Source organism: Sminthopsis crassicaudata, chromosome 4 (genome assembly GCF_048593235.1).
Source record: "Sminthopsis crassicaudata isolate SCR6 chromosome 4, ASM4859323v1, whole genome shotgun sequence".
Lineage (NCBI taxonomy): Eukaryota > Metazoa > Chordata > Mammalia > Dasyuromorphia > Dasyuridae > Sminthopsis > Sminthopsis crassicaudata.
Window position 1 is genome coordinate 117,901,421 of NC_133620.1, and position 19,974 is coordinate 117,921,394.

Below are 19,974 nucleotides of genomic sequence, written 5' to 3' on the forward strand. Positions count from 1 at the left end.
TGGCTACAGTCAGACACATTGTAACTCCACTCTAAGATAGTGATATCATTTTGGTCTCTCAAAAAAAAAAAAAAAAAAAAAAAAAAAAGGGACAACAACAATTAAGCTCCTACTATCTTCCAGACACTGTGCTAAATATCTAAATATTGGGGATACAAAGAAAGAAAAAAGGCAGTCCCTGCCTCCAAAAAAGCTCACAATCTAAATGCAAACAACTACATACAAAAATGTTATTACAAGATAAATAGTAAATAATCCATAGCAAAAAGGCATTAGAATTAAGAGGGATTGATGGAATCATAGTCCTAGCCCCAATGATCCTCTCATTCCCTCTCTCTTCCACCTCATTAGAACAAAGTCCCTTTTACCTTTTTCCATGCATACCTTCATCCAATCACAGGGATTTTTTTCCTACTTTACATTTGTCCAAACATAGGCAAAATCTCTTCTGAGATCATCCAGCTTTCCTACTCTACACAATTCTCCTGTTTTTTTTTCTGAATTTTCCTTTTCTATATAAACCCACATCTCACTCTGCTGGGTTGGCTATCTCCCTTAAGGAGAAGGCCCATGAATGTGTCACGCCAAATAAATTCCCAAATAAATCTCCATGCTTGATTTGGAAATTGTTTGAGTCTGAATGCTTTCAGAGGTGACAATAAAACCCACACTCTGGTACCCCAACATTGTTGAAATACCCCAACTGAATTGGGAAAGATTTCCTTTAGAAGGTGGGATTTTAACTGGGACTTGAAGGAAATAAGGGAAGCAGGAGGCAAAGTTGAGAAGGATACGTAGTCCAGGCATGGGGAAGAGTCAGTGAAAATATCAAGTCAATAGATGAAGTTAATGAAGGTGAATGAAAGGTCCTCGATAGCTGGGTGGGTCATAGGGAGCAGCATTAATCTAAGAGGGATTGAATTCTTATAAATAAAAGCCAAGCTAAAATAAGCTGGGAGGACCATCACAGAATTATCTTGTCCATAAATGGGCCTTTTGTTATCTTTAAGTAAGCCTTTGTGGCAGTGGGCCTTTGTTGAATTCTTTGCATTGACAAGATTATCTTGACTCCACAGTTATTGTATCCAATCAAGTCAAGCTACAGATGTCAACCCCAGAGGTTATTTTTTTTTTCCTATAAAAGAACCTATTGGTACCCGCTTCTTGTTTAACTCCATTTTGGGAACTTATTCCACTAGTCAATGGTACAATAATAAAATAGTTACCTCTTGATTTGGAAATAGTCTAAGCCTACAAATTCTTGTTTTTTAAAGTTTTTTATTTTCAAAACATATACACAGATAATTTTTCTTTTTTTTTTAACCTTTTGATTTTTATTTATTTATTTATTTATTTTTAAAATTTATAATTATAAAAATTTTTTTGACAATATATATGCATGAGTAATTTTTTTATAACATTATCCCTTGTATTCATTTTTCCAAATTTTCCCCTCTCTCCCTCTACTCCCTCCCCTAGATGACAGGCAATCCCATACATTTTACATGTGTTACAGTATAACCTAGATACAATATATGTGTGTAAATCCAAATTCCTTGTATAGTAAGAATTGGATTCCGAAGGTATAAGTAACCTAGGTAGATAGATAGTAGTTTACATTCAATTCCTTCTCTGGCTGTAGTTGTTTCTTTCCATCATTGATCAACTGGAAGTGAGTTGGATCTTCTTTATGTTAAAGATATCCACTTCCATCAGAATACGTCTTCATAGTATTGTTGTTGAAGTGTATAGTGCACTTCTGGTTATGCTCATTTCACTCAGCATCAGTTGATGTAAGTCTCTCCAAACCTTTCTGAATTCATCCTGCTGGTCATTTCTTACAGAGCAATAATATTCCATAACATTCATACCATAATTTACTCAACCATTCTCCAATTGATGGACATCCATTCATCTTCCACTATGAACACTATTCATTCTAGCCACTATGAACAGGGCTGCCACAAACATTTTGGCACATACAGGTCCCTTTCCCCTCTTTAGTATTTCTTTGGGATGTAAGCCCAATAGCAACAATGCTGGATCAAAGGTATGCACAGTTTGATAACTTTTGGGGCATAGTTCCATATTGCTCTCCAGAATGGCTGGATTCTTTCACAACTCCACCAACAATGTATTAGTGTCCCAGTTTTCCCATATCCCCTCCAACATTCATCATTATTTGTTCCTGTCATCTTAGCCAATCTGACAAGTGTGTAGTGATATCTCAGAGTTGTCTTAATTTGCATTTCTCTGATCAGTAGTGATTTGGAACACTCTTTCATATGAGTGGAAATAATTTCAATTTCATTATCTGAGAATTGTCTGTTCATATCCTTGGACCATTTATCAATTGAAGAATGGTTTGATTTCTTATAAATTAGGGTCAGTTCTCTATATATTTTGGAAATGAGACCTTTATCAGAACCTCTAATTGTAAAAATATTTTCCCAATTTGTTACTTCCCTTCTAATCTTGTTTGCATTAGTATTGTTTGTACAGAAACTTTTTAGTTTGATGTAATCAAAATCTTCTATTTTGTGATCAATAATGATCTCTAGTTCTCCTCTGGTCATAAATTCCTTCCTCCTCCACAGGTCTGAGAGGTAGACTATTCTCTGTTCCTCTAATCTCATTCTTTATGCCTAAATCATGGACCTATTTTGATCTTATCTTGGTATATGGTGTTAAGTGTAGATCCATATCTAATTTCTGCCATCACAGATAATTTTTCAATATTGACCCACCAATTCCCCTAGATGGCAAGCAATCCAATATATGTTATATGTGTTAAAATATATGTAAAATCCAATATATGTAAACATAATTATACAATTCTCTTGCTGCACAAGAAAAATCAGATCAAAAAGGAAAGAAAATGAGTAAGAAAACAAAATGCAAGCGAACAACAAAAAAAGAATGTTATGTTGTGATCCATACTCAGTTTCCACAGTTCTCTCACAAGATCATTGGAACTGGCATCAATCATCTCATTGATGGAAAGAGCTACATTCATCAGAATTGATCATTGCATAATATTGATGTTGTCGTGTACAATGATTTCCTGGTTCTGCTCATTTCACTTAGCATCAGTTTATGTAAGTCTCTCCAGGCCTCTCTGAAATCATCCTCCTGATCGTTTCTTACAGAACAATAATATTCCATAACATCCATGTACCATAACTTATCCAGCCATTCTCCAACTGATGTACTCAGTTTCCAGTTTCTTGTCACTACGAAAAGGGCTGCCACAAACATTTTTGCACATGTGAGTCCCTTTCCTTCCTTTAAAATGTCTTTGGGACACAGGTCTAATAGAAATACTGTTGGATCAAAGGGTATGCAAGTTTGATAACTTTTTGAGCATAGTTCCAAATAAGCCTACAAATTCTTTTGAGACATCTCACAATACTAGTCCCAAAATACAATATATTTTTAAGGTTTAGCCCCCCTTCCCAGCAGAGCATCTTATCTGAGAAACATTAAAAAGGCTAATTTCTGGATTGAAGATTATGAGTAAGTTGTAAGGATACTAGAGAAGCAAGAGGGGAGAGGCATTAGGTTATGAAGGACTTTGAATGTCATAGAAAGAATGTTGTATTTGATCCTGGAAGTAACAAGGAACCCCTGGAGCTTACTGAATAGAAGGATGACATGGTCAGATTTAAGCTCTGGGAAAATCATTCTGGTTGTTGAATGGAGGACAGAGTAAAGGCAGACAACCAGCAGGCTATTGTTTTAGTCCAGGAATAAGATGATGATGACTTACACTGAAGTGATGACCATGTCAGAGGAGAAGGGAGTATTGGAGAGATGCTGCCAAGGTGAAATTGATTGGCTGTAACATCTTATTGGATAAGGGGTTAAGAGATATTGAGGAGTGAAGGATGACACTTAAAATGCAATCCTGAAAACTCGAAAGACAGAGTGGTCTCAACAGTAACAGAGACATTTGGAAGGGAAAAGAGTTTAAGGAAAAACAATGAGTTTGGTTTTGGATATACTGATTTTAAGATGTCTACAAAACACCCAGTTTGAGGTATCAAACAGGCATTTAGAGTTGCAAGACTGAAGGTCAGCAGAGAGGTTAAGACTGGATAAAAACATTTGAGAATGGACCCACACTTAACACCCTATACCAAGATAAGATCAAAATGGCTCCATGATTTAGGCATAGAGAATGACATCATAAATAGATTAGAGGAACAGAGGATAGTTTACCTCTCAGACTTGTGGAAGAGGAAGGAATTTAAGACCAAAGGAGAACTAGAGATCATTATTGATCACAAAATAGAATATTTTGATTATATCAAATTAAAAAGCTTTTGTACAAACAAAACTGATGCAAACAAGATTAGAAGGAAAGTAATAAATTGGGAAAATATTTTTACAGTTAAAGGTTCTGATAAAGGCTTCATTTCCAAAATATATAGAGAACTGACCCTAATTTATAAGAAATCAAACCATTCTCCAATTGATAAATGGTCAAAGGATATGAACAGACAATTCTCAGATAATGAAATTGAAACTATTTCCACTCATATGAAAGAGTGTTCCAAATCACTACTGATCAGAGAAATGCAAATTAAGACAACTCTGAGATACCAGTACACACCTGTCAGATTGGCTAAGATGACAGGAACAAATAATGATGAATGTTGGAGGGGATGTGGGAAAACTGGGATACTAATACATTGTTGGTGGAGTTGTGAAAGAATCCGGCCATTCTGGAGAGCAATCTGGAATTATGCCCAAAAAGTTATCAAACTGTGCATACCCTTTGATCCAGCAGTGCTACTATTGGGCTTATATCCCAAAGAAATACTAAAGAGGGGAAAGGGACCTGTGTGTGCCAAAATGTTTGTGGCAGCTCTTTTTGTAGTGGCCAGAAACTGGAAGATGAATGGATGTCCATCAATTGGAGAATGGTTGGGTAAATTATGGTATATGAATGTTATGGAATATTATTGCTCTGTAAGAAATGACCAGCAGGATGAATTCAGAAAGGCTTGAAGAGACTTGCATGAACTGATGCTGAGTGAAATGAGCAGAACCAGAAGTGTACTATATACTTCAACAACAATTATTGTATGAAGATGTATTCTGATGGAAGTGGAAATCTTCAACATAAAGAAGATCCAACTCACTTCCAGTTGATCAATGATGGACAGAAACAACTACACCCAGAGAAGGAACACTGGGAAGTGAATGTAAATTGTTAGCACTACTGACTATCTACACAGGTTACTTATACCTTCGGAATCCAATTCTTACTATACAACAAGGAATTTGGATTTACACACATATATTGTATCTAGGTTATACTGTAGCACATGTAAAATGTATGGGATTGCCTGTCATCTAGGGGAGGGAGTAGAGGGAGAGAGGGGAAAATTGGGAAAAATGAATACAAGGGATAATGTTAAAAAAAATTACTCATGCACATATACTGTCAAAAAAATAATTATAAAATTAATTAAAAAAAAAAAAAAAAAAAGAAGGGAAAGGGACCTGTATGTGCCAACATGTTTGTGGCAGCTCTTTTTGTAGTGGCTAGAAACTGGAAAATTAATGGATGCCCATCAATTGGAGAATGTTTGGGTAAATTATGGTATGTGAATGTTATGGAATATTATTGCTCTGTAAGAAATGACCAGCAGGATGAATACAGAGAGGCTTGGAGAGACTTACATGAACTGATGCTGAGGGAAATGAGCAGAAACAGGAGATCATTATACAGTTCAACAATGATACTGTATGAGGATGTATTCTGATGAAAGTGGATATCTTCAACAGAGAGAAGATCCAATTCAGTTCCAGTTGATCAATGATGGACAGAAACAGCTACACCCAGAGAAGGAACACTGGGAAATGAGTGCAAAATGTTTGCACTATTGTCTTTCTACCCAGGTTACTTATACCTGTGGAATCCAATTCTTACCGTACAACAAGGAATTTGGTTTTACACACATATATTGTATCTAGGATATACTGTAACACATTTAGTATGTATGGGATAGCCTGTCATCTAGGGGAGGCAGTAGAAGGAGGGAGGGGAAAATTTGGAAAAGTGAATACAAAGGATAATGTAAAAAAAAAAAATACCCATGCATATGTACTGTCAAAAAATTATAATTATAAAATTAATTTTTAAAAAATATTTGAAGATCAGCATAGAGATGATAATTGAATCTATGGGAGTTGATGAGATCACTAAATGAAATAGTATAGAGGGAGAAGAAAAGAGGACCCAGGACATAATCCCATAGCATGGGACGAAGGTGTAATGAGTATGAAGATCCAATGAAATATAGATCAGATAAGTAAAATGAAAATGAGGAGAGAGATCCTGAAAACCAAGAGAAAAGAGAATATCAAGGGGAAGAAGATGAGTAACACTAAGATGCATCTATATTTCCCAAATGTGAGAGATTTCTAGATTTCTGATGATCTCACAGTTTTGAATTTCAGCTTGAAAATTTCACAAGATGCCTCTATAGCTGTAAGTTAAGAAAATGGGCAAGATAATTTCCATAAAATATGAGGAACCCTCTTATAAAAATATGATAGTTCAAAAATCAATGAATTTCATTAATGTGGGTATTCTCCCAATTTCCCTCAGAGATTATAACTCATCCATGTTCTCTGACAAATCCTCAACAAAAGAACTACCCGATGTATTAGAGGTCTTTTTGTAAGTCTTTTTTTTTTTTTTAATTACTTCATGATTTCTATACTTACATTAATAATTCTCTACTTTTACATGACTGGCCCATATCTTTTTCCAATCATATATTTGTCTCATCAAACCCTTAAATCTATACTTGCACATAAGTAGAAAGATGCTGGAGCCAGTTGTATTGGAAAACAGAGACAATTGTTAAATTTTCAGTGTGAGCATTTACACTTCAGAAAGGCAAAACACAACAAATCAGGTCTTAATTGATTATGCTATTAAATGCTTGGACTTAAGAAAGTGATGGAGAAAACATTAGTAATGCAGCTTAAATTTGAAAGTATATTGTAAAAAGGAGAGGGGAGAAAAGGGAGAAAATTTTGGAACTCAAAATCTTGTAAAAATAAATGCTAGAAATTTTTTTATCATGTATCTGGAAGGAAAATAAATTATATTTTTAAAAATTACCATGGAAAATGATAGCAATAATAATTTTAATGGATTTAAACAAAAAAGTATAATGTATGTATATTTTTTCCCAAAGAGCTAGTTATTAAATATTTACCAGCAAAACTCTGCCCATAGATCATAAAATATGCTACCATTAACCATATGTTACTCCTTTAGCTTTTGGCTTACCCACAAATTTGATCTTTTTAAAATATATCATTAGTGATTTAAGTTACTATTAATCAGAGAAATGCAGATTGAAACAACTTTGAGGCATCCCTTACCCATCAGTATGGCTAATATGATAAAAAAAAAATGTAAAGTAATAAATATTGTAAGGGATGTGGGAAAACTGGGACACTAATGCACTGTTGGTGAAATTGTGAACTGATCCAAGCATTCTAGAGGATACTTTGGAACAATGCCTAAAGGGCAATAAAGGTGTGCATCCCATTTGATCCAGCAATAGGGCTGCTAGATTTGTATCACAAAGAGATTTTTTTTTAAGGGAAAAGAACCTATTTATACAAAAAATATTTATATTTACAGCAGCTATTTTCTTTTTTTTTTTTTTTTTTTTTTTTTTGTTTGAGCAACAAATTTTTTTTTATTTAATTTTTTATTTTATTTTATAATTATAACATTTTTTGACAGTACATATGCATGGGTAATTTTTTACAACATTATCCCTTGCACTTACTTCTATTCAGATTTTTTCCCTTCCTCCTCCAACCCCCTCCCCCAGATGGCAAGCAGTCTTATATATGTTAAATATATTACAGTATAATTTAGATACAATATATGTGTGTAGAACCGAATTTTTTGTTGCACAGGAAGAATTGGATTCAGAAGGTAAAAATAACAGTTTACATTCATTTCCCAGTGTTCCTTTTCTGGATGTAGCTGGTTCTGTCCATCATTAATCAGTTGGAATTGGATTAGCTCTTCTCTATGTTGAAGAAATCCACTTCCATCAGCATACATCCTCATACAGTATCATTGTTGAAGTGTATAATGATCTTCTGGTTCTGCTCGTTTCACTCAGCATCAGTTGATGTAAGTCTCTCCAAGCCTCTCTGTATTTCTCCTGTTGGTCATTTCTTATAGAACAATAATATTCCATAACATTCATATACCATAGTTTACCCAACCATTCTCCAATTGATGGACATCCATTCATTTTCCAGCTTCTAGCCACTATGAAAAGGGCTGCCACAAACATTTTGGCACATACAGGACCCTTTCCCTTCTTTAGTAGTTCCTTGGGGTATAAGCCCAGTAGTAGTATGGCTGGGTCAAAGGGTATGCACATTTTGATAACTTTTTGGGCATAATTCCAGATTGCTCTCCAGAATGGTTGGATTCTTTCACAACTCCACCAACAATGCATCAGTGTCCCAGTTTTCCCACAGCCCCTCCAACATTCATCGTTATTTGTTCCTGTCATCTTAGCCAATCTGACAGGTGTGTAATGATACCTCAGAGTTGTCTTAATTTGCATTTCTCTGATCAATAGTGATTTGGAACACTCTTTCATATGAGTGGAAATAGTTTTAATTTCATCATCTGAAAATTGTCTGTTCATATCCTTTGACCATTTATCAATTGGAGAATGGCTTGATTTCTTATAAATTAAAGTCAATTCTCTGTATATTTTGGAGATGAGGCCTTTATCAGAACCTTTAACTGTAAAAATTTTTTCCCAATTTGTTACTTCCCTTCTAATCTTGTTTGCATTAGTTTTGTTTGTGCAGAAACTTTTTAATTTGGTGTAATCAAAATGTTCTATTTTGTGATCAATAATGGTCTCTAGTTCTCCCTTGGACACAAACTCCTTCCTCCTCCACAAGTCTGAGAGGTAAACCATCCCATGTTCCTCCAATTTATTTATGATTTCGTTCTTTATGCCTAAATCTTGGACCCATTTTGATCTAATCTTAGTATGTGGTGTTAAATGTGGGTCCATACAGCAGCTATTTTCAGCAATAAAATGATCTAAGACAATTCCACAGAATTCATCATGAAAAATACTATCTGCCTCCCAAGAAAGAACTGATATTGTCTGAATGCAGTCAAGAGATAACGGGGTTCAAACCGATTTCTGATACTATTTTTATGATTCTGGTCATGCTATTTAACTATCTTCTCTGGGCTTCAGTGTCTTCATCTGTAAAATGGGCCCCCAAATACCAATAATACTAACTGAAATAATATAAGTAAAGTGTTTTGCAAAACTTAAAATACTATTAGTATAATATTATATTAAATGTAAATTTATATTTATATAAATATAAAATATTTATGTAAATATTTTATTTACATAAAATAATATATAAATGTTAGCTGTTATATTGTGGGGGACATTATCTGAAGTGGGAATGTTTGGATCAGCTGAAGAGTAACAAACACATCGATGTAGAGACTGAACCCCATGTTTACAACAATTTAACCTAAAATCTAAAACCCAGCAACTATGGAAACAATTCTGATCTTGCAATCAAGAATACTTCAACTGCCATAAACACTAAATGCTATTTAACTCTTGTCAAGTCACTTAAGTTTTTTTTAGCTTCAGTTTCCTCTTCTGAAAATGGGGATGTAAGAAAGCAACTTGATGAGGTGGATATAGAGCCAGCCTTTTACCCATCTAGATTCAAATTCTTCCTCTGACATATATTGGCTAAATGACCCTGGACAAGTTAACTAATCCCTCAGTGTTTAGTAATCTCTAAGATTATAAATTGCAGAGAAGATGCTAATTTGAATTAACCGAAGAGTTTTCCTTACCAGAGAGTTCTCTATATCAGTGAAATTGCTATCTTCATTCTTAAAATAGGGATAATAATAGCACCTAATTCACAATTATGAGGGTCAGATGGGATTATACAACACTATGATACATACACACACACATAAATATATATATAATCTGTATATGTGTGTATTCATATACATGTGTCATTTTGTAAATTTCAAAGTGCCATTTAAGTTTTTAGATATTATGTTATATTACACATATCTTTTATACTTTGTATATTTTCCATGCTTTGCACAAAACTTTGCACATAGAGATTAACAATTTTCATCATCATCATTATTACATATCATTTATATAACATGCCCTATTCAAGAACATCATGATAGAGCTAGTATCCTACCTATCTCTAACTAATTCACATTTGCAATCATTTGCAGATGACACAAAGCTAAGAGGAATAGCTGACATGTTGGAAAATAATCAGGATCCATCAAGATAGAGCATTGGGCCAAATATAATAAGATGAATTTAGTAGAGACAAATGTAAAGTTTTACACTTGGGTTCAAAAAATAAATTTCATAGTAGTTCTCCAGAGAACATGCCCAGCAAGAAACAAGATACTTATTTCTGCACTCTTAGGGACCCTTCGTCCTTTCCTCATTTTTCACCTTCAGCCTTCTTGCCTACACCTTCTCTTAGAGAGCAGTCTGGGGCACTGAGAGATTATAAAACTTGTCTGGGGTCACTCAGTGAGTATGTTTCAGAGATAGGAGCTGAACTCATGTCTTCCTAGTTTTGAAGTTAGTTTTCTATGCATGACATCTCATTAGCTTATCTATCTACAAACACACGCACAAACACACACATATATATATAAGTATATGCATATATACACATATGTCTATACAAATATTATTGGTAACCCTTAATAGTCTACTTGTTTGGGGCATAGGTCTATTTTAAGGTTCCAAGAAAAGCAGTTATTGAATTAAGTTTGATGCAGAATTCTAAAACAACAGTTGTTCGTTTGCAGATGACAAACTATACGATATTGATACAAATAGAGAATACAGACTGCTTTAGTAATCTGCATGTATTGTATGCATATATGTAGAAGTTTTAGGTAAGGACTAGGGAAATATGGACACCAAAATTATCCTATGGTTATGAGTTAAAAGTAATTTACTTAATTTTTCAGAAAAGGTGAAAATTTGGTTACAAATTGACAATTAGCTACTAAATAAACAAACAAACAAAAAATGATTTGGGAAAAGAGATGAGAGATTTCAGAACAGTGTTAAAAGGTTTTCTTTAGTCACTTGTTGTCAGGCAGATTGGTTGGCCAATGAGAAGCTATAGTACTCTCTACTGCCACCAGCTGCTGAGAAAAATAATAAATAGAGCAAACTGCTTTCTTTTATGACTTATTGATGATAAGGAGTATGAGAAAATACTCTGTTTTCTATTGATTTTCAGAAGTGGAGGAGGAAGATAAGAAGGAGGAGGAGGAGAAAGAGCAGAAGGAGGAAAAAAGAAGAAGAAGAAGAAGAAGAAGAAGAAGAAGAAGAAGAAGAAGAAGAAGAAGAAGAAGAAGAAGAAGAAGAAGAAGAAGAAGAAGAAGAAGAAGAAGAAGAAGAAGAAGAAGAAGAAGAAGAAGAAGAAGAAGAAGAAGAAGAAGAAGAAGAAGAAGAAGAAGAAGAAGAAGAAGAAGAAGAAGAAGAAGAAGAAGAAGAAGAAGAAGAAGAAGAAGAAGAAGAAGAAGAAGAAGAAGAAGAAATAAAAAAAGAAAAAAGAAAGAAAAAGGAGGAGAAAAAAGAAAAGGAGGAGAAGGAGGAAAAAGGAGAAAAACTTTTTGCCAACTTTAAGATAATGGTCTTTTCTTTTTCCTAAAAGAGCTTAACAGAACTTTGCCCAAAGGCATCAGTTAAATTAAAAGCTGAAAGTGACAGTTGCTCTTTAATAGTAAGCTGTTTTTACTTACTTTAGTAGTAAACTGTTCTCCAATATGAATTTCTGCTATGAAGAAGCTAAGCAGAGTGAAGGTTAAAAGCAGAGTATCAGAGAGGGACTTCATTGAATTGACTAATCCAAGACATTGTGCCCAGGTGTTAATTAAATAGTTAAATACAGTGTGGATCAATTCTGCTTAGTAGCAGAAGCTTCCATTTAACAGAATCTATACTCATCAAAACACTTCTGACATTTCCTGAGATGAGGGAACAAGGAAAGGTAAAGGAATAAGTATTTCTTAAGTGCCTATTACGTGCCAAGCATTGTTCTAAGTGTTTTACAAATATTATTTCATTTGCTTTGATAGAAAAAAAAAAAACAAAGGATACTGAAGTCCATAGTTCCATAACCTTGCCTATTTGTAAGTAATACTACCCAAAGACTTGTTTGTATGTTAACTCTTCCCAGGGACACTGTATATGGATGGCATAGTGTGCTTAGTACTCATGGGTAGAATGTTTTATTTGCTTTGTATTTTTAGTAAACATTTTAGTTAAGATGACTAGGCAGGTGTAGTAATATATATATCTATATCTCAGCTACTGTGGGAGGCTGAAGCTGGAGTTCTGAGCTCACCAGAGCTAATGTTTATCAGATGATGAGCCCCTAGTAATGGGAAGAGGGGGATACCAAGCTGCCTAACATTGAAACAGTCTAGGTTGAAAATTGAGAAGGTCTAAACTTTTATGCTGATCACCCATGGGATGAAACTTATCAGTGATACTATTTTTTCAGCTTGAATAGAGAGACCTATCCTAAAAATAAATGTTTTAAAAATCAATTAAATCTTAGTGGCTAATTTGTTGAATGGAAACTATCCCAGAGGAGGCTCATGAGCTACAATGTTAGTGGGAATGGCCTATAAAAGGATTACCCATAGGAATCTCCAGTAGTAGCCTTAATCCAGATTCTCTGAGATAGGTAGAAGTAGGGTGATCCAAGCAACCCCACTCAAAGGAAAGAGAATGAGAATCTGAAGATAGCTAGGAATCTGTGTCACATCTAGTGAACTGCTCCAGTACCTTTGCCAAGAAAACCCCAAAATGGGGTCATGGAAAATAGAAGACTGAACAATAAAATGTGTCATAACTGGGCTGCAGAAGAGAGATATCTTCTAAGACCTAGCTTTTTCTTTATTAAAGCTTTTTATTTTTCAAAACATATGTTGGACAATTCTTCAACATTAGCCCTTGCAAAAAATTGTGTTCCAATTTCCCCCCTTTCCCCACCCCCTCCCCTAGATGACAAGTAGTCCAAGATATATTAAACATGGTAGAAATATATGTTAAATTCAATCTATGCATACATACTGTGACACTATAGAGGTCCCGCCTAGCTACAGAAGGGGTGAGAATAAAGGGAGATTTAAGGAGTTAGAACCCTTAAAGTCGTGGCCAATAAGAATGAAGAAAAGAAACAGTAATGATAGTATATAACAACACTGATGTTTGCTAAAAGTAATGACTGACATGGTGTGTGCCATGAGGAATAGAAGGAAGGCAAGAGCTTCTCCCCAGGAGAGCTCCCCAGACAAGAGATCCCTCTTCCCAGAAAGAAGCAGCTTGGATGAGTTGAAGGACCTAGACCAGAGGTCTGTATGGCTGCAAAAGTCCCAAGACTTCTTCTTAAGACATCTTTAGGTAAAAATGCCCTCCCTCTCTTACACACTCACACACATATCCCCCGGTCATAGACCAAGGAGAGGTCCCTCCAAAGGGCTCCTGAGGACCCAAAGCCTTATTACCCTCCTCATCTGGGAGCCGTGTGTCTCTATTCCTATCCCTGCTGCTACTTCTACTTCTCTACCACCACCACCACCCCCTTAACATTCCAGTTAGGGGAGCAGGGAGGCCATTTCACACAAAGCAGTCTGTGTAGGGAAGTATGTGCCCTCCCTCCCAACCCTGGGCACACAATGCTCCTTCTCCACCCTAAGCTCTGCCCCCCTCCTCTTTTCCCTCCCCACCACCCCACAAATGCACATGCCATACTGCAATTGGCCACTGACTCAGGCCAGCCCCCCAACCCAGGCTAGATCCCCAGGGGATTTTAAGCGGGTTCCAGGAGACCCTGCTCAGTTTCTTGTTCTTCCCAGGACTTTCCCAGGCCTTCTGGCATCCTGGGCCCAAGCCCAACCCCAACCCCAGGCCCAACCATGGCTCCTGGGGATTCCCCAGCCATCCCTATTCCTGTCCTGACTGTGCTGCTCTTCTCCTTTTTGGGTAAGTGGAGATGCACCCCCTTTCCCCCTTTAGATACACATTTATAAACATATTATATGGGAACTGTCCATTATCTCCTAGTCTTCCTATCTTATGCCTTCATATTCCTTATTTCCCTATTCCTCACACCATCCCAATTTTCAAGAGAACAAGAACATGGTGTAAGTCAGAGGGGGGACGCTGGAGGGAAAACAGGTGTCTATGAATGTTGATACAAAGCTGAAACCCAGATGGGGAAAAAAGAGACTGCTTTCAGAGCTGTAGTTGAGAGCCTGCCAAGACAGATGTCAGGGAGGGTGAGGGTGGAAGCAAGATCAAGAAACCTGGTTTCCAGGCCCCACTCAACACCCAATCCCCCACCCCTCAGCACACTGACAAGTTTCCTGATAGCTGAATACATGAGAAAAGGTCAAGTGTGATCTGAGGGAGGGATCTTAAAACTAATTAGTTGTCAAGGTTCTTTCTTCGGAGGAACAACTCCTGTCTTTGCCTGTGTGTGTTGGGAGGGTTGGGTGGGAGGGAAAGGGGTGCTAGACTATTCTTTTAGAACTGTCTTCCTTTATGTGCATTCTGACATCCTTCTCTTCCTCTCCCCAACTTAGGATGTCATGCAGTGGGTGGGTAATGATGGGAAGGACTATCTGCAGGACTCTCAGGGGCTCAGAGCCTGGAAGAGGATGGGGGGTGGGGAAAAGTGAATAAAATGGAGTGGGGCAAATCAGAACATCAGCCCAAAGCCTTGAACTCCAGCTGTTTTAGGTGGATTGCACTGAGCCTCACAACCTAGAACATGGAGGAACACCTTAAGAAAAAGCTGAGAGGGCAGCTAACTGGTGCAGTGGATAGAGCACTGGTCCTGAAGTCAGGAGGATCTGAGTTCAAAACTGATCTCAGACACTTCACACTTCCTGCCCGTGTGACCCTGGGCAAGTCACTTAACCCCAATTGCCTCAAGGGAAAAAAAAAAGAAAGAAAAGAAAAAACAGGGTGGGGAGCAGCAGGGATTATAAAGACCTTAATAACTTGTTTACTTGAAGCTGCAAGTTTTACCAAGTGTTTTGTTCACAAATCTTCTTGTTGAGTGACAGACTGCCCCAAAGTAGAGGGACTAGGGTCTAGCCAGGTAAAAGGGAGGTAGAATTTGGACCTGAGGAAGAACTTCCCCACGGTAAGAGACCTGTCTGTGATGTTCCTCTATGCTGAGGTAGAGAATTTAGGTATGGGGGAAAGGAGGGGGAGGCACAGACTAGGCCAGGCCCCTCATTTCAGCCAGACAATAGAGCACTGTCTGCTTGGTTAATCCCTCACCCCACCTCCACCCCACGCCATTCAGCATAGGGAACAAAGGGACCTTCAGCCACTATCACCCCCTGGGGTGCTGCCCACACACAGTGTTCCTGTCAGCACTTCCCTTGTGCCAGCCCTAGGTGGGGGCATAGGGCCAGTGGGAGCTTGAAGGGAGGGGGAAAGCAAAGGTGGAATACCTAAAAGAGGCTTTGAGTTAAATTTTTTTTTTTGCTTCAATATCCACAAAGGTGGATGGAAAAGAGGTGCAAGGTATCTCAGGAGAGTTCTATGGGCTATGTCCACATCTTTGTCTTAATTAAATATTCTTTAGGCTAGAAGTTCCTACTCAGCTGGGTGTCGGGCTAAGTGAGAGAAAGTGAATGGTCCCCCATTTCATCTTTTTTTACCCAAGATTCCAAGCTAACCAAAGGAAGACTAACTTGATTCCAATCCTGGACCCTAGCTAGTCTACATGTCAAAACCTAATTCCCTGGACAAGAGGGGAGCTGGGCTCAGTGTGTCCATCCTAGACACCTCCCTCCCCCTAAAAGATTCAGGGCCAGAAACATTGTTCTCCTGGGAAAGGCATAGAAGGTTCCATATTCTATTCCCTCTATTTGGGATTTTAAGAAGGTGGATGAATATTGGAAAATTTGTGTCCTACAAAGTCCATACCCAGGTATATGGCTCCAACCCACATCAAGGATAAGAGTACATTTTGTCATCACTTTTTTAGCTATCCTTTCCTGTTTAGATTTAATAAAAATGGAGTGAGGAAGGAAAGATTCTCTAGACAGTGAGAGGGGAAAACTGTCATAATTCATGCTTTATTTCTTGAAAGGGCATGAAGATGATTCAGTTGGGGTGTTGATTTCTTGTGACCCACAGTATATAAAGAATAACATAGGCAGATATATGGCTTATGCAGATCTATCTAGTTGAGATCTCAGTTATTTAGGACTTTAGGGACTCTTTCCATCCCCTTGTGGCCCCCTGGGTCATTGATTTCCCATGTCTCCTACTGATTGCTCTTTGTTTTGATCGTGTGTGGTATAGTTCCCTGCCAGCTCTGACCTGGAGGGGGATCATGTGTTTTCAGTGTTGTCCCCGGCCCAGGCTATTGTGGTTTACACGGACAGGGAGGTCCATGGTGAAGTGGGCTCCAAGGTGACTCTGCACTGTTCCTTCTGGTCCAGCGAATGGGTCTCAGACGATATCTCCTTCACCTGGCGCTATCAACCTGAAGGAGGCCGGGACGCCATCTCGGTGAGGGTCTGGATACTACAAATAAAAAATGAAGACTGGAAGGTTTATAGAGCATTAAAAGGACTCAGGAGAGGACCTACAGGGCAGGAAGGAACAGAATTTGGGTTGAAGTGAAAGATGTAGGGGCCCTAATCCTAATTTTAATGGGACCGAGATATTTTAGGAACAGTGGGTGGTAGATGGCAGTCCATCCCCTGGATGCCATTGTGACTAAATGCCCACACTCCTGGCATTATTCCCTATTCCCACTCTCTTTCCCTCCCACTCTGCTCCAGCCCTTTTCCTATGCCAGACTAGGTCAATGATGAGAAGAGACAGTCTTGGCAATGATCCCCCCACTCCACTTCCCTCAGACACCAGAACCTTAGACCCACTTCTGAATTCCTTACCATAGATTTTCCACTACGCCAAAGGCCAGCCTTACATCGATGAAGTCGGTGCCTTCAAAGAGAGGATTCAGTGGGTTGGGGATCCTCGATGGAAAGATGGCTCTATTGTCATCCACAATCTAGATTACAGTGACAATGGTACCTTCACTTGTGATGTGAAAAACCCACCTGACATTGTTGGCAAGACTTCTCAGGTCACACTTTACGTCTTTGACAAAGGTATGGGGGATGGAGAATGGGGAGGGAATGGAGGAAGAGAGAGAAGAACCAACTTTTACTGAACTGTATGTTTATTTAGTACATAAATCATGTTCTCAACATGTGTAAAAGGCACTGTTAGACAATGGGGAAAACAAAAACATAATCCCTGTTCTCAAAGAGTTTGTGCTCCAATATAAGCATAATATAAGTAAATTGAGGGAAAGAAATACTAATGAAAGATGAAGGGGACAAAGAAGGCTTCAGAAAGGAATTGGCTTTTGAGATGATGCTTGAAAAAAGCCAAGGAGTTAAGAAGAAGTATGAGGAAGCAGCTTCTGGAAAATCCACGAGGGGACACCTGGACATGGAAGATGCTTTGTCCCAATTTACAAAGACAGACGATAAGAGCATTACGTTCAGGAACACCTAATGAGAAAGGTGGGCTAAAACAGTTTCTGAGGAAACTGGTAGGAAAGAAAGCTGGAAAGGTGGTCAGACTCAGATTTAACAGCCAGGTTGAGGAGTTTTTACTTTACTGAAGGCAATGGGGAGTTCCTAAAAAAATTTATTAAGATAGGTGCTTTAGAAAAGTTTATTTTGGGGAGCTAAGTGGAGGACATATTGGAAAGAAAAAAGATGGAAACTGCCCAGAGGACAGGAGGGAGGGAAGTTTTCTAACTCTGAGTAGTATATAGGGCTATGAGAAGAAGAATCCCAGAGGTTCATGAAAAGAAGTCAACTTCTTGTTGGCTCTGCCAGCTTGTACTGCAAGGCGTAAGGGGAGGGCTCCTGGCTTTTTTACACTACAAAAGCACCCTTAATCATGGAGGAAGTAAGCCATCTTTCTGAAGATCCATAGGAAAGAGCCCTCAGAAGTCAAGGGCTGCAGGCAGAGGATCCTCCTACTCCTCCCAACCTTCTTTCTCTCTTCCCTCCCTATTCAGTGCCCACCAGGTACGGGGTGGTGCTTGGTGCTGTGATTGGGGGTGTCCTGGGGCTGGTGCTGCTGCTGGTCCTCCTCTTCTATTTGATCCGATACTGCTGGCTTAGGAGGCAAGCTGCTCTGCAGAGAAGACTCAGGTAGGGGGAGTGTCAGACCTCTGGACTTCAGGGAAGGCCTCCGAGGTGGGGCGGGGCAGTCTGTGAGGTGGGAAGGGGTTTGTTAAAGGAAGCTGAGAAAGGAAAGCTCAGCAGCTCTGGGGCTCCTGTCCCAAGTGGGCCCTGCCCTTTACACCAATCACAGCCTAGCCCTCCCCTTGTGACTTGTTGGACATCATCACCCTTTTCATTGCAGTGCTATGGAGAAGGGAAAGCTGCACAAATCCAGCAAGGATTCATCTAAACGAGGCCGGCAGGTCAGAGGAAACTCTGAGTTTTCTGGGGAGAAGGGGGTGTCAGGGAGGACATGGGCAAGAGATCATAGAGAGAGAAAGAAGGGGGGAGGGGAAGAAACCCCTATGGTGGAATGAAAGGAAGGGGGCGGGGGCGGGAAGAACTGACTTCTGTTTAATATATAATATTGCAGACACCTGTTCTGTATGCCATGCTGGACCACAGCCGGAGCACCAAGGCAGCTAGTGAAAAGAAGTCCAAGGGGCTTGGGGAGTCTCGCAAAGACAAGAAATAGCGGTTAGCCGGCCGGGCAGGGGGCCGGGGGCCGGGGGCAGAGCCCTCCAAAGGCTCCCAAGTAGTGGTCATTGAGATGGAACTCCGAGGGGATGAGCCGGGCGCTGAGCTCCGGCCTGCCGTCAAGTCCCCCAGTAGAACCAGCCTCAAGAATGCCCTCAAGACCATGATGGGCCTGGACTCAGACAAGTGACCACTCCCTCAGGCCCTGCCAGGATATGGGCGCCTAAGTCCCCCCACCCCTGCCCAGTGCCCCCCATCTCCACTCTCTCTCTCTCTCTCCTCCTCCTACCCCACTCCAAGGTGTAAGTTTCATTCCAAGCCATCGTCCCCGGTACGTCACTCTCCTCCTCCAACTCTGGCTCTCAGGGAGTCCAGCAGTACCTGCCCCTCCCCACTACCTACCACCCTAATAATGGCTGTGTGTTTGGTGCTGAGAAGAGGGGGGCCCCCATTCCCACTCAGCCTGCCCCTCTCCCTCTACCCTCTTTTCCAAGACTCATCACCCAGCTCCCTTCTTTAGTCCCCCATCCCCAGTCCCTAGCTAACACCCTAGATTAAGTTTTCCTAGGAGCTTATTTAGGGTTTTTTGTTTTTTTTTAATAATCTATTTGATATTTTTTATTTGTATCCAGCCTACCCCTCCTGCTCTCCTCTGGTACCCCATCTTCCCCCCACCCATGACTGAGAACAAATGACGTCATGAGGCTTCTGATGTTCAGTGTAATCCCCTCCCCACTCAATCCTCAGTCCACACAGGGATAGCCAGGCCAATCCGTGGGCTGGCCCAAGCTGGGTCCTCCGTTCCCAGGGTGGGTGCCCCTCCCTCTTCCCCTTGGAGCTAGGATCTGGGGCTGGACTTCTGTGGGAGAAGGCTCGAGGGGAAATGGGGAAGTAGGGTGGGGGGCAGGGAGGGTGTGTGAGCCAAGCCATGGCCTTGGGGAATGACTTTAAAAAACTAAACTCAGAAGCAAAAATGCAAAGAGAAAAGAAAGAGAGATAGGATGCCCTCCCAGCCACAGGGAAATGAATGCCTAGAGTTTTTCTACATTCTGTATATTTCCCCTAAGATGCCCCAAATGTTAAAT

At 39.3% G+C, this 19,974-nt stretch overlaps 1 protein-coding gene across 1 annotated transcript; it reads left to right on the forward strand.

Moving 5' to 3' along the window:
* The first annotated feature begins 13,974 nt into the window (after positions 1 to 13,974).
* On the forward strand, positions 13,975 to 19,761 carry MPZ (myelin protein zero). The gene is made up of 6 exons (XM_074309221.1): positions 13,975 to 14,117; positions 16,504 to 16,670; positions 17,065 to 17,278; positions 18,205 to 18,340; positions 18,555 to 18,615; positions 18,786 to 19,761. The coding sequence occupies exons 1-6, from the start codon at positions 14,051 to 14,053 to the stop codon at positions 18,885 to 18,887; spliced, it is 747 nt and encodes a 248-aa protein (XP_074165322.1). The 5' UTR covers positions 13,975 to 14,050; the 3' UTR covers positions 18,888 to 19,761.
* The last annotated feature ends 213 nt before the right edge of the window (positions 19,762 to 19,974 follow it).